Raw genomic sequence first — 14,812 nt, forward strand, 5'->3', positions numbered from 1 at the left:
TTAAATGGAAAGCTCAATTGTTTATTACATCTCCTTTTTCTACCAATTAATGTTAACAACTTTTGTCTGAAACATTTTTTATTTGCTTAACATTTTTTGAAATATTTAAGGAAAACGTGGTAACTTTTTCAACATTTAACTTATGATATCTCGCTAACCATTCGTCGAAAGAGAAAATAGTATTAAATTTTTTACTTTATTTACTATCAAGAATATATTTCTATAATACTGCCCTAACTTTTGTCAACTTATCGACCTTTGGAAATTTCAAAATTATTAAATTAACAAAAGTTAGGGCACTATTATAGTAATATATTCTTGATAGTAAATAAAGTAAAAAATTTAATACTATTTTTTCTTTCGACGAATAGTTAACGAGATATCGTAAATTAAATGTTGAAAAAGTTACCAAGTTTTCCTTAAATATTTCAAAACTTATTAGGCAAATAAAAAAATATTTCAGACAAAAGTTGTTAAAATTAATTGATAGAAAAAGAAGATATAATAAAAAATTGGGCTTTCCATTTAAAAAAATTAAGTCGACCTTCAACTGACCTTGAAAGTGCCTTCCACATAAAAAACTGTTAATGCCATTCTCTTTCCCCTTCGAACTCATGGAACACGTGTTTTAACTTTTTTTAATATCTTTCATAGTTTTCGAAATTTTTTATCTGTTACGTTTGAAATTTAGCACCCTGTATATATACCTATTCGACTGTCATTTTTCCCTAGTACCTAACATTAAATGTCAAACTTGTCAATACTGGTCAGTCAATCGGTTAGGAGTTGTATCACGAATAGGTATGTTTCTTTCTAATACACAAAAACTCTGTTATTATGAGTAAATAAATGTTTTATATTTCTATTAACCAGGGTTGGGAAGTAACGCGTTACTTGTATCTCCGTTATTGATATCGTAACTTTTTTGAGTACATTTTTGAGTAATATTAAATGTCAAACTTGTCAATACTGGTCGGTCAATCGGTTAGGAGTTGTATCACGAATAGATATGTTTTTTCTGATATACAAAATCTCTGTTATTATGAGTAAATAAATGTTTTATGTTTCTATTAACCAGGATTGGAAAGTAACGCATTACTTGTAACTCCGTTATTGATATCGTACCTTTTTTCGTTATTGATATCGTAACTCTTTTGAGTAACGATTAGGTAACGCCGTTACTTTTTTGTATCAATAACGAAAGAATAACGGCGATATATTTTTTTGTAACAAATAACGAAACATCCGTTATTTAAATCGTCACTTTTTAATTTTTATAAAATTAAACTTAATTGTATTTAATTTTTATACATTTCTTGTTTTATGCTGGATTAGTGAGAACCAATAAAGATGGACTCATCCATTGGCTGTAGCTATACAAAAAGGTTTAAAAGAAAGGTAAATTGGTGTAATTTGATTAACATATATGTTCATCAAACAACATTTATCTGATCAAAAAGAAAAATCAATATGTTCATATTTAATTTTATTGATTTAACTTTAGATTTTGTACACTACATTCAAAAAAGAAGAATTGATAATTGCCAGCTGTTTGCACCCCAAATTCAAATTGAGCTAGCCGGAGATAAGCGAAAACTTGCGCAAACATATTTAGAACATTTATTAGGAATTCCTTCAGCTGAAAATTCTTTGATGTCTGATAAGCACGATGATAACGATGACTTTTTTATTTTCAAACAGCAAACATCAAATGAGGAATCTACTTATGATGAATGGCAAAGATTTTTGAAGTCAACAGGCACTAATATCCAAATATTAAATTCATATCTACTAATTAAGAAACTTTTCATTAAGTACAACACTTAATAACATAAAATTATAAAAATATTTAAATATATATATATATATATATATATTATATATTTCTAATCATCTTATGTCCGATTTATATTTCGTCTTAGCATCTTTCTTATAATCCTGGATATACAACAAGAAAAAGTAACAAAAAGTAACGAAGTAAAATATCGTTATTTTCAAGTAACGGTAACGCGTTATATTTTAAGACCAGTAACGAGTAACGGTAACGAGTTACTTTTTACCGAAAGTAACAGTAACGGTAACGAGTTACTTTTTACCGAAAGTAACAGTAACCGTATTATACAGTACGAGTTACTTTTAAAAAGTAACTTTCCCAACCCTGTTATTAACCTCCAAAATGTTTCACACGTCGAAAAAATACCTTGCGAATACGGTTCATTTTGAGTTACAACATTAAATCTAGGCTTAAGCGACTAAAATACATCGTATTTAACCTAAAAATTCATTACCGAGATGACCTATGTCCAACTATCCCTTGACATATGCCCATCTAACCTGAACCTGAACCTGAACACCTGACCATCTATCCCCCACAGAATATTTTTAATATTTCGTTATTATTGGCGTCCCATGAATTCTTTTTCACAAAAACTTTTCTATACCTTAAACATTATTCTCTACTGAATATGTTAATATGTTGTTGATCATTTACCGCATTAATACAGATGTACTATTTGCAATTAAAAAAACTATGCCCATCTACCCTGGACTTACCCTATCCCCGACAATGAGAAAGGGCGACCGAGATAATAGTGAGAGGACTATTATGCGCTTCGGTCGTCGCGTGCGCTGATGCAACAAGTTGCGAAAGCAAGCGCGGATCGCGGATCACGCGGACTTCGAATTGGATCGCATTGTCGGCAGCAGGACGAAGCGCGCGGAACAAACATCCGGTACCTTGTACACGGCGGTAAACCTCACGAGGATTTAACGGACGGGATTAATGTCGGCGGGACGCTCGAATTGCCGCTAACCCCTCGAAGTGGAGGGACGGAACGGCGAGCCGCAATTACACGACGGACGCCGTAAACGTTCTCCTCTTCTTTGTCACGCTGGCTTGTCCTTCATAAAAGTTTCCCCGTTAAAAAGTTCCGGCTGACACCCACTCCTCCCCCCTTCTCATCTCCTGATGCGCATAGGGCAGCTTCATTAATACAGTCGTGCGCGATTACCACATGTCGTCGGGAACTCGAAGTCGCGTATTGTCCCGCGAATGGACGAATAAATCGAGAACAATTCTTACCCGATTGTGACACATTAACCCTTTTAGTACCGATCGAAAGAATTATACCTAAGCGAAGAATACCGAACCAAGTTGATGTAATTTGATAAGGTTTGAGAAAAAAAGTATAAACATAAAAGTAAGAATGATATTTACCAAATTCAAAAGGAACATATTACGAAATAAAGGGAGAATAAATTAATGCCAAATGTATTTCAATATTTGTTGAAAATCTTACTAATAATGTTTATTCAAAATCATTAGGAAAAATGGAGAAATCAATTATTTTTTATAAACAGTATTTGCAAATAAGAAGAATCGTCGTTTGGTCATAGTTTGATGCAGAACACATAGTATAAAGCATAAATACTGCACTTTCAATTATTTGTAACAAAATTACTAATATCAAAACACAAAACTAAATAATAATCCTATGATGTGCAGCAAGCATCAGGAGCATCGCGGAATATAACAGAAAGTTAAACCCATAAATAATTTTTTTAATTCGTGGAACATCTCACATAAGACTTCTGAAGAGGAATTCAACCATTTATAATGTTTTATAAATTTATTTTGAGACAGAGTTCTCTCGCGATGTGAATAATAAGGCACCAACGCATCGCTAACAACGATATATCGTTGTTCGGCACTATAAGGGTTAATATTCTTCGAAATAATAAATATTAAATATTTTTGAGATGTGCCAGTTTCGCATCGGTAAGCGGGCACTTGGTCTTCAAATAATTAGTTGCTTTTTAATAACATGAGATGAAATATATGTGACAAATCAACATTTGAAATTTGGAAAGTCGAACCAAGCTCCTTGACCGTCGCAGGACATTAAGTCTGGTGTGCGAAGTTCGTTTATCGTCGTGAGGTAACGAGAGGCCCGATGTATTTGCAGTCTATATTGAGGCAACGTCACATACCGAGTAATGAGCTATTCATATCGGAACAATCGTATCAATAAGCAATATGTTAATTAACGACCTGCGAATTATTAATGGTATTAAGATAATAATATTAATGAGTGTCACGCGCGTGCATTTCATCGTTCAATTACGTCCATCGGGACGTTCATGCGTCGCAGGCGCCAGCTACCAGCGACGAAATTAATTACAATGTACCGATGTCGATGTCGAAGTCAAGCGCAATTCAATTTCGCCCGCGCGCGCTCATATATAATGCACAATTATCGAGATTAACAAATAAACAAGCAACCCTGGCGCAAGCCAGCTCGCGCCCTTGTTGTTTGCTGTTCCCACGCGCGGCTGGCGTGCGTTCTCGTTGCGAAATCCTACAATTGTCGCGGTTACCGACATTTAATTAAATAATTTAATTAATTATTTACATTAACAGGTTTATAGCTTCGTGTCGCGCGAATACGGTCAAGCTTCACGAGCGCGAAACTAATTCCCGAGCAAAAAAATGTCGACAAAGTAAAGTTTCTACAATGAAAACTAGAAATTGATTTCCGAATTGTTCACCTCGCCTGTCGCCACTCGCCAGAAAAACGACGACACGTAGATATTCAGGAACCTTTTTGCTATGCATCGAATTTTTGTTGCGCCACAGAAAAAATGTCGCATGGGTTTTCGTTAAAATTCCATCTACACACACGTTGATAGAAATAAAACTCGGGACGCGTTTTTCGCGTTGCCGAGCAAGCGTACGGACGGAGAAATATCAGTCAAAGCAAACGCTCCGCGCGAGCGATTACGTCACGGAAAAAAAAAGAAAATGGTCGCAAAAGTTCGATCGATTACTGGTTGATTACTCGCACATGAAATTACACTCAAATTGCACCTTTTCTTCTTAGCGGCGAAATTGGCAAAGCGAGTCACGAGAAAAGAAAGATGAAATAAATAAGCGAAACACGCGCGTCCTCGAAAAATTTCCGCACGCGCGATTAGAGATTTCGACAGCTGATGGGCGAACGAGAGAAAGGGCGTGAGAGAAAGGACGATTTCGCGTCGTTGAAATTAAAATTAAGGAGAAAAGAGGGCGAGAGAAACTTCCTTACTTGGACGGGTCCGGCCGCCGCGTAAGCGGTCACGCCGATGAAGACGATGATCGCGATCGATGAGCCGGTAAACGCACTTCTCGTCATTGCGCCGCGTCTACGATGGAACCTGCTCGTTCTCCAAGTGAAACTGACACCGTCCGCGTCTGCAGTCGTCAAGCGAACTCGTGGTGTTCACGTCGTGAAAAACGCATGGAGTGCCCCGAGTCTCGTGTTCCCATGAAATATATAGAGGGGCTGCGCTCTCTCCCTCGCTTTCTCCCTCTCCCCCGTGAGGAAGGGGCGCAAATGTCGCGCAGACGCGAACGCGTCGCGACGCGCACACTTCGAGGGCGATTAGGCACACGCTTTGCTGTAAAACCTAACATGCACTTATCCTCTCGACTGCTTATATATCTGCCTTCTTCCCTGCATAGATCGTCTGAACGCCGTACTGTGGGATGTTGGCCTTTGGCCTGAAAAACTGGCCAAAAATGAATTTTTTTAAAATCATTCCTGCTCTACGTGAGTGACTGTCCTAGACAGTTGAATATCTGCGGAATAATGGGCCGCTATGTTTTTGTTCATCCGCGATAATATGAAGTGGTTTGATTAGGTTTCGGAATTTGGACATTATTCGTATTGCACGCATCAATTCTCAGCGCTTTATAATATACTATCTTCGATCAGAATTTTAAGATTCTTAAAAGTGGCAGCGTGAAATTTTTTGTTATGCATTGTTTCGAGGAAGGTATGAAGAAACGTTTTAGATTTATTACAATTGAATTGTTATTCACGTAGATATACGATTTTAAAAATAGCATTCAATAATGTATCTTTTTGCGTTCTCGATGTCAAACTCGAAGGATTTACCTCGATACTTCAGGGTGTATCCTGTTACGTTTCTTGGATGAAATGAAAAAGTAATCTCTCCGGATAAAAGATCAGAAAGAATTAGCCGCGGAAAACCGCGGATGTAGTTTTAGTAATTACTTTTGTTTCCCTAAACGTAAATTAGATTTTGCCCAAAGGTTATTTAGACATGAAGTTTCCTTTTGTTTCTTTTTGTCTTTTTTTGTTTCCTTTTGAAATATGGACATAATCAACAGACTTCTACCAAGTTCTGACCCGTTACTAACAAACAAATATGAGACCCATACCAAGAAAGAAATCTAAACCATTTTTAAAGGAAATATTGGATATGCTTCTTCTCACTGACCCCACACCAAGAAGAGGAAATATTTCAATAGATGAAAATGATGTTGATTCTGAGGGTGGAATACGCTCATTAGATGAAGAAATAATGGAGTTTGTCTAATTGAATACTTATTGATGCATAATATTATGCTTTCTTAATTATTAAAATATTTTTACATATATATTTGCACTTTATTTCATGAAAAACTTATACGAAATCTTTATAATGATTATATACATACTTAGTAGTACGTTTTGAACCGAAATTCGTAAAAAAATAATTTTGGCCAACTTTTTGGTACAAACGTTCCATTGTGCGTCGGTCGAACGAAGGGCCATTTCGAGGACGCTTCCGGCGACACGGAAATGTGTGGCTGAGTCTCGTTCCTTAAAACAGCAGTGAAGATCTGACAATCGCGATATACAACGTGATAAGGAACGTTTTTTCTAAGCTGACATTACCGGCGGTTTCAGTTCCCAGGAATGAATCGGAGAGTATTACTTTTTTTTTAGAATTCTTTTTCTCTTTTTGATCTTCTCGTTGACTGTTTCGTTCTTTGAGCAGAAGAAATCAACGTACGGGGCTTTAATATTTTATAAAGCGTTTCAATGTTTAAGAGTTAATTATCATTCAGATATGATTGAGGTGTCCCTCATTTGAATTAAAGCAAGGTGCCTAATTGACGGTAAAAACTACCCTCCCGAGTGACAAAGAAGGAGCAGAAGGAGGAAGAGCAGAAGCGCCCTTTTCTCGCAATTTGCGTCGTGCAAATTAATTGAGGTAAAAGACTTGATAAGAAGATCTCTATCGCGATGGTTCGCCCGGTAAAAAGAACCAGAGAGGATTAGCTATTCTTCCTCTGGATATCGATATAGCTTGTAATATCGCTTTGATGAACTCGCGGGACATCGTTATTAAAGGACTCGCGTCTTAAAGGACTCCCGCGCTTTGTACAAAATGTCGCAGGTAGTCTAGACGGATAAACGCTTGATAAATGTTTAATCCGTTCAAATTCCCCGCGTCTTGTCTGATCATTAGCGATTTTTTAGCGTGAGTGAGGAACGAGGTACTTTTCGATAAACGCATCAATTAACGTCAGACTCGCGTCAAAATGGCGCGTCGAGCGTCTTAGGGAGATTAATATCGAGAAACGCGCCACAATGTAATACAGCTTGCTATCACTTAAGAAGTTAACAACGCTGGATCATCCTCGTCGGCGTCTTCGAAGCAAATGGCTTCTCTGCATTTCGATCACAATCGAACGGAATCTGCCAGGAAATCTGAAGAATCGGCCGTCAGTTTCACTGATAATTGAGATTGCTTTTCTCGTCTGACTGCCTACACTTGCTTCGTTAATTTCCAAATTGTAATTATAATGAATTACAATTACTCTGTATAAATACAGAATGGTTTATAACTTTGATGATGACGCGAAGCCGGATCCTTCATTGATGAGGTTATGATTTTCTTTGACGCGTAATATATACGTAACATGGAAAGAAATTAATAAAATCTACTTTGAAAGTCATGAATTTCACTATACGTATAAACACTGCTCGAATTAATTTTTTTTTATTTGTTTAATGCAACTACATAAAACAATGTAACGAGCATCAGTTCTAACAGTATAAAATATTTAACAGTTTGTGTAGGATTAATGACCAACATCAGTGTTCACTCACAGAGTAGTTCATTTAATTAACGTATCTACCAACAATCCAAGAATAAGATCCGAAAGTTTCTTCCTCTTTAATCGTCTAATTGTCCTCAGAAGCACTGAGGAGCTTTCTCACTTCCTTATTTTTGTGGATAGTTAGTCGTTCGTTTAATTGCGTAATCCTCAATCACTTCCTGAACAGTCTTGATGCCAAGGTCAAGGCGCGGACAGTCCATATATTCTGGAGAATCCACCGTACAACGCGATACCTTGTTTTGAAACTTTTGTATTGTCTTTATATGAGTCTTTTTAAGACATCCCCACAGCTGAACATCATATGTCCACACTGGTCTTAATATTTACTGATATATCAGAAGTTTATTATGTACTGACAGCTATGATTGTCGTCCCAGAAGTCAATATATTTTACTGAATTTGAGCTCTTTTCTTTTAATATTGTAACATGTTCTTTTCACCGTAATTTAGAGTCAAGCGTCATGCCCAGATATTTATTTAGTTGTATTACTTATATGGACTTTTTTACCATCAATTTATACCATCCGGGATTCGATTGTGCAATTTGTAAAATTCACATGCTGTGATTTATTTTCCTTCAGTTTGATACGCCGTTTTTTGGTCCTATTGTTAACCTTTGGCAATCTGTTCGTTGAAGCTTCTCTATTAGCTCCGTTTGATATGATAGCTGTATCATCTGCAAAAGTGGCTATTATGGTTTTAGGATACTGGGAAATGTCACTCGTGTATAACAAGTATAAGACAGGGCTCAATACATTTCCTTGGGGTACACCTGCATTAATCTTATGGAATGAGTAATATGCATTTCCCTGCTTAATACAAAAATGTCTATCCGAGTGATTTCAGGAACATACTGTATGCTTTAGGTAATAGGTTTCTCAATTTAACTTCCAAATCTCGATGCCAAACTTTATCGAAGGCCTTGGCTATATCCAAAAAGATCGCAGACCAAATTTTCCTTTCTTCCAGGCTTTTCTCTATAATCTCCGTAATTCGGTGTACCTGATGTCCGTTGTTGAATGTTTTTCTTGGAATCCGAACTGATGACATGAAATTAGTTGCTTGTTATCAATTATTGGGTTGAGTTATTTTAGCAACAATTTCTCAAATAATTTAGAAATAGTAGGAAGTAGCGAAATAGGTTTATAAAAATCGACCTCTTCTAGCGATATGGCAGGTTTGGATATCATTGTAACTACCGTTTTTCACTGCTTTGACATGCATCACACCTTGAGACATGTCTCAAGGGGAATGCGGCATTGAATAAGTATGCGAGTTTAACAATCGCTTTTTCTGATAGCTCCTTCAGTATTTTTCTATTGATTAGATCGATACCAGAAGCTTTTTTAGTATTAATGCTCTTATAACTCAAACATGAATCAGTTAGTCAATATTTAAAAGAGTTCACTGTTGAAAAGTCTAGCGACTATTCTGGAGAGCCACTAAAAAATTTAAGCATCCAATTGTACAAGCATTAAGAAAATCTGATGGAACATGGGGGCGTTCAAATGGAGAAAAAGGAAATATGTTCGCTGATCATTTGGAGAGTATATTCCAACTTTGACTGGCAAACAGCCGACGAAATCACCAATATAGTAAATTGTGGAGATGGAGAGGAGATAAAATTGGTTACACCCAAAGAAGTACAGAATGAAATAAATACAAATTAAATTTAATTTTCAATTAAATTTTCCTTGCTCTATGAGATCTGATCGAAATTGATCAAAAAATGAATTTTCGGCATCTGAATTTTATAAATATAACGAACAAAAGAAAATGGCTTCTCATTTTTCAGAACACACACACACACACACACACACACACAGAGAGAGAGAGAGAGAGAGAGAGAGAGAGAGAGAGAGAGAGAGAGAGAGAGGAGAGAGAGAGAGGAGAGAGAGAGAGAGAGAGAGAGGAGAGAGAGGAGAGAGAGAGAGAGAGAGAGAGAGAGAGAGAGAGAGAGAGAGAGAGAGAGAGAGAGAGAGAGAGAGAAGTAGTAATACTTCGCCAATTTTGGGAAAGCCACCGGGATGACATTTCGTGACAGGATGACACCGTGTAAAACCATACAAAGCTATGAGCCGCGAGGAGGATGAGGGGTACAAGTTTCTGCGATCGATCGTGCTCTCCCGTATCTGGTGCGGAAAATAATTCTCGGCGGCTGTGAAAGTTGCGTGCAGCCGCGTGCATCGTTTACACGTCGAGTGGCACAGAGGGATGACGCAAGAACGACAGTGCGCTGAGACAAAATCGTCAGTGCGAAAATCAAGTGCCAATTAACCGCCGAAAGGAATTACACGAGCGAGGAATATTCCGAGAGGAGGGGTTCATGTTTGCGCAGCCACTCGTTCGAGTGGCTCGATCGAACGCTACGTTCATATACGTCTCGTAGACCCCGAGGTAAATTACACCTCGCGCACACATTAGCTTCGTCACACGGGCCTTTTTCCGCCGAAAGAAGAGAGAGAGAGAGAGAGAGAGAGAGAGAGAGAGAGAGAGAGAGAGAGAGAGAGAGAGAGAGAGAGAGAGAGAAAAAAGCTGTCACGATGCGCGACACGCAGACCAGGTATTGGAAACCTAATAATATTCAATCACGTTGAAAATTCGGGAGGCTCCTCACGCGCTCGTTTAGCTGTACAAAGTGCCTTGAGTCGAGCGCCCTGTATTTGGTATCACCGCTTTACGGTTTACGCCATCGAGATCATCTCTCGAAGCCCTCGATCGATCTCAATGAATCATGCGGAACAGCTTGAATTATTGGTATATTAGGTGTTTCGGTTAATTTCCGCTGTTCGCATTTAGATGGCTCCAGCTGCAAATGTATTGAATCGTGACAGCTGGAACTCGTGCTATATTAAAGGTTAGACCGTTTTTCCCTAGAATTCAGTCCATCAAGATTTATTTTTGCAAGCAGTGATATTGTTTTCAAATCAATTCAAAATGGGACGCAATAAGTTGTTTTTTCGATATATTCTCCTCTACTACTTTGATATAAAGAAAACTGTAACTGAAGCACATCGAACATTAGTAGAAACTTATGTTCATTACTCTGCTCCATCAAAAACAACATGTAAAGATTGGTTTCGACGATTCAAAAGTAGTGATATTGATGTGAAAGACGGAGGATGTCCAGGTTAACGATAAAAGTTTGAAGACGCCGAACTGCAAGCATTATTGGAGCAAAATCAATCTCATACAAGAAATTTGCTGAGGAACTAGATATTGCAATTTTGACAGTTTTTGATCATTTACATGAAATAAGAAAAATTCAAAAAGAAGGAAAATGGGTGCCACATGAACTAACTGAAGCGAACATGCTGAACCGTATATCCATCGTCACTACTCTGGTTGCCAGACAGAAAAAAGAGATTTTTGTACCGGATTGTCACTGGTGATAAAAAAGAAAGGATCTATTATGACAATTCTAAACGCAAAAATCATGGGTAGACCCAAGCCATTCATATCGGCTCCAAAACGCAATATTCATGGTCATAAAATATTGCTCTGTATTTGATGGGATCAAGAAAATGTGCAGGGTAAATCCGGGATAGATGGGCATAGGGAATAGATGGTCAATTGTTATAATTTTATAATTTTATAATTGTTATAATTTTATTAATATATGCCAGGCGTCAGCGCTGATCGGTCAGTTGTGAATTGGACGTATCATGAGTAAGTGTGTTTCATCCTGATGCACAGAAACACTGCTATTGTGAGTAAATAAATGTTTCATGTTTCTAGTAACTTACAAAATGTTTCACACGTCAGAAAAATACCTTGCGAATACGGTTCATTTTGAGTTACAACATTAGATCTGGGCTTAAACGACTAAAAAAACATCGTATTTTTATATTTAATCTCGAAATTCGTCACCGAAACTACGTGTCACGCGGTATACGCATTTCTATGCAAACTCTCCAAATGGAGATAGATGGTCCATTTTTTCAGGGTTAGATGGACAGCCTACTTAGCGAGAAATAGCAAGCAATGGACATCGGATCGACATTTTCTAGATATATATATACCTATTCGACTGTCATTTTTCCCTGGTACCTAATAACCATTAAATATCAAACTTGTCAACATCGATCAGTCAATCAGAGTTGGATGTACCACGAATAGGTGTTTCTTCCTGATACACAAAAACACTATTATTATGAGTAAATAAATGTTTTATGTTTCTATTACCTCCAAAATTTTTCACACGTCGGAAAAATACCTTGCGAATACGGTTTATTTTAAGTTACAACATTAGACCTGGGCTTAAACGACTAAAAAACATTGTATTTGCTCTAAAAATTCATTACCGAGATGACGTATGTCCAACTTATCTCTGATATATGACCATTCAACTTGGACACTTGACCATCTATCCCTCACAGAATATTTTTAATATTTCGTTATTATTGGCGTCCCATAAATTTTTTTTCACAAAATCTCTTCTTCAAAAACCTTAAACATTATCCTCTACTCAACATGTTAATATGTTGTTGATCATTTGTTATATTAATACAGATATGTTATTTGCAATTAAAAAAATTATGCTTATTTATCCCGGACTTATTCTGTTATAAGCTCTTAAAACCGAATGAAACTGTTACGGCTGACCAGTATCGACAACAATAATACAGTTTGAAACTAGCGTTGGATCAAAGACGACTACAAATCGCACACAAAAGAAAAGTAATTCTGTTACAGGACAATGCCCGATCACATGTTACAAAAGTCATCAAGGAAACACTGACAGAGCTCGAATGGGAGGTTCTTCCGCATACCGCATTCTCCAGACCTGGCTGCGTCTGATTACAACTTGTTCAAGACACACGCTTTCGAAATAACGAAAACATTCCGAAAGTGAGTAATTGAATGGATAGCTTCAAAACCTGAGTCGTTCTATCACCGCAGAACTCATCTCTTACTTTCTCTCTCTCTCTCTCTTTCATCACATGCAGCCGAAGTCAGCGTTGGGTAGTATCTAGATACAGCATCTAGATACACCCCTGCGCATCCGAGCGCGTATCTGAGATATATTCGAATTGGAGTGTCTGTATCTGTATTTAGATATAAAACATAGTATCTGAACGACTTTTCAAATACATTTTCATGTATTTTTAGTCGATAATGGAAAAAAATTATCATAATAATGAAGAGTTTAGCATGCACTCTTGATTTGCTACAGGGAGAAAACTATTGTCATTTAGAATACATTTGCCAGCTTTGCCGCAACTTAAAATTAATTTGCAGACACTTCACGAATTACTTAATTGCGAACCCCTGAGAAATGCTCTAATAGATGACATTAACAAAAGATTCGGGAATATTGTATTGAATTTTGACGTTATATGTAGTAAACCTTACATTATTTCATCTGTAATTGTTCCTAAACTTAAGTTGAAATGGCTAAACTTGATTCCAGAAGCAGGGATTTTTTCAAAAACGACCCTGAACCACGAATATTGTAAAAGCTTGCTTATTACAGAAGGGAAAAATATGCGTATTTAAAAAATGAAACTAGAATATGACTTCTGATAGCTCTTCAGCATCTTTCGTGGAAGATGAACAATTCTTTAAATTTTTAAAAGACCAAGATAACGTGGAAACAATTGACAGTGCCATCGGTATGGAAGTTCTTTCTTATTTGTCAGACAAGCAAAAAGATATCGCGTCGATAGCACGTTATCCTCATATGAAGCATTCGTTTTTAAAGTTCAACACGATTATATCATCATCAGCACCGGTTGAGGGTTTGTTAAGGTTATTTAGCATTGGAGGTCAAATTTTAATACCGCGGCGAAATAGATTAAGTGACGATATGTTTGAGGCATTTTTGATATGTAAGACTATCGACCAATTTGTGTAATTTTCATGTAAACAAACAATATTAATAAATAACAAAAGATTTGTTCAGTATACTTTATATATATCATCATTACTACGATAAAATATAATTCAAAAGCAAAATATCTGATATACATCTGAGATACTTTTGAAGTATCTGTATCTAGGTTCATTTTAATTTATATAGCTGTATCTATATCTATTGTATCAATAGATACAATTTTCCGCACACATCTGTATCAAGATACATTTGAAATGTATCTTGCCCGTCGCTGGCCGAAATATTATTTTAACGATCCCCCTTTCCGTAAATTTCTCTCGCGAAATCCAACTTAATCTCTGCGGCCTTTTGCCAGCACGAAGAGGTTAACGGCCAATGTGAGCGATTTACGAGAGTAGTCCCAGAAGTACCTGATCTAACAAAGAAAACACAAGAAATTTGGGAAAAAATATCTTTATTTCTCTACATAGTCTCCTTTTAGCTCAATATACTTTTCCCAGCGATGTTCAATAGCTTCGATACCCTGTTTATAGTGGGAATCGTCGAGCTCCTCAAAAAAGTCATCAAGCCACCTTGGTCCATTGTTTTGACTGTTCCTTCGTCTCAGGTGTGAAGTGATAGACCCATGTTTCATCCATGGTTATGAATCGACGCAAGAACTCGGCTTTATTGCTGCGAAACTTCGCCAAACATTCGAATGAAACATCCTCACGACACTGTTTTTGTTCCAATCGCGGCACCCATCTTGCGCACAGCTTTCTCATGTCCAAATTTTCAGTCAATATGCGATGTACAGCACTTTTTGAAACGCCTACCATGTCTGCTAACTCGCATACTTTCAGTCGACGTTCAGTCAGCGGAGCTTTGATATTGGTTGGACTGAGGCCTTTCAAATGAAAGTATTGTATCACATAACGATGACCAATTTTTTCCATGTTTACAAATTCACTGAGAGCGTTCACTATTGATGGCTGCCAAACAAATACTAAACAACGTAGCGTCGTCAAACTTCAAACTTAAGC

The 14,812-nt window shown here is 37.1% G+C and overlaps 2 protein-coding genes across 2 annotated transcripts in view; one reads left to right on the forward strand and one right to left on the reverse strand.

Annotated features, from left to right (window-relative positions):
* LOC105186564 (orcokinin peptides) overlaps positions 1–5,308 on the reverse strand; it is a 29,804-nt gene extending 24,496 nt beyond the window's left edge. The window contains exon 1 of the mRNA XM_025301278.1: positions 5,085–5,308. Within this exon, the coding sequence (XP_025157063.1) occupies positions 5,085–5,171 (87 nt within the window). The 5' untranslated portion in view covers positions 5,172–5,308. The remainder of the gene's footprint in view (positions 1–5,084) is intronic.
* The window catches only part of LOC105186571 (uncharacterized), a 41,272-nt gene extending 28,303 nt beyond the window's left edge, over positions 1–12,969 (forward strand). Inside the window, exons 6-7 of the transcript XR_003113316.1 lie at positions 12,650–12,805; positions 12,904–12,969. The gene's annotated coding sequence lies outside the window, so the exon portion shown is untranslated. The remainder of the gene's footprint in view (positions 1–12,649; positions 12,806–12,903) is intronic.
* The last annotated feature ends 1,843 nt before the right edge of the window (positions 12,970–14,812 follow it).

The sequence above is a fragment of the Harpegnathos saltator genome, unplaced genomic scaffold (genome assembly GCF_003227715.2).
Source record: "Harpegnathos saltator strain DR-91 unplaced genomic scaffold, Hsal_v8.6 scaffold406, whole genome shotgun sequence".
Classification (NCBI taxonomy): Eukaryota; Metazoa; Arthropoda; class Insecta; order Hymenoptera; family Formicidae; genus Harpegnathos; species Harpegnathos saltator.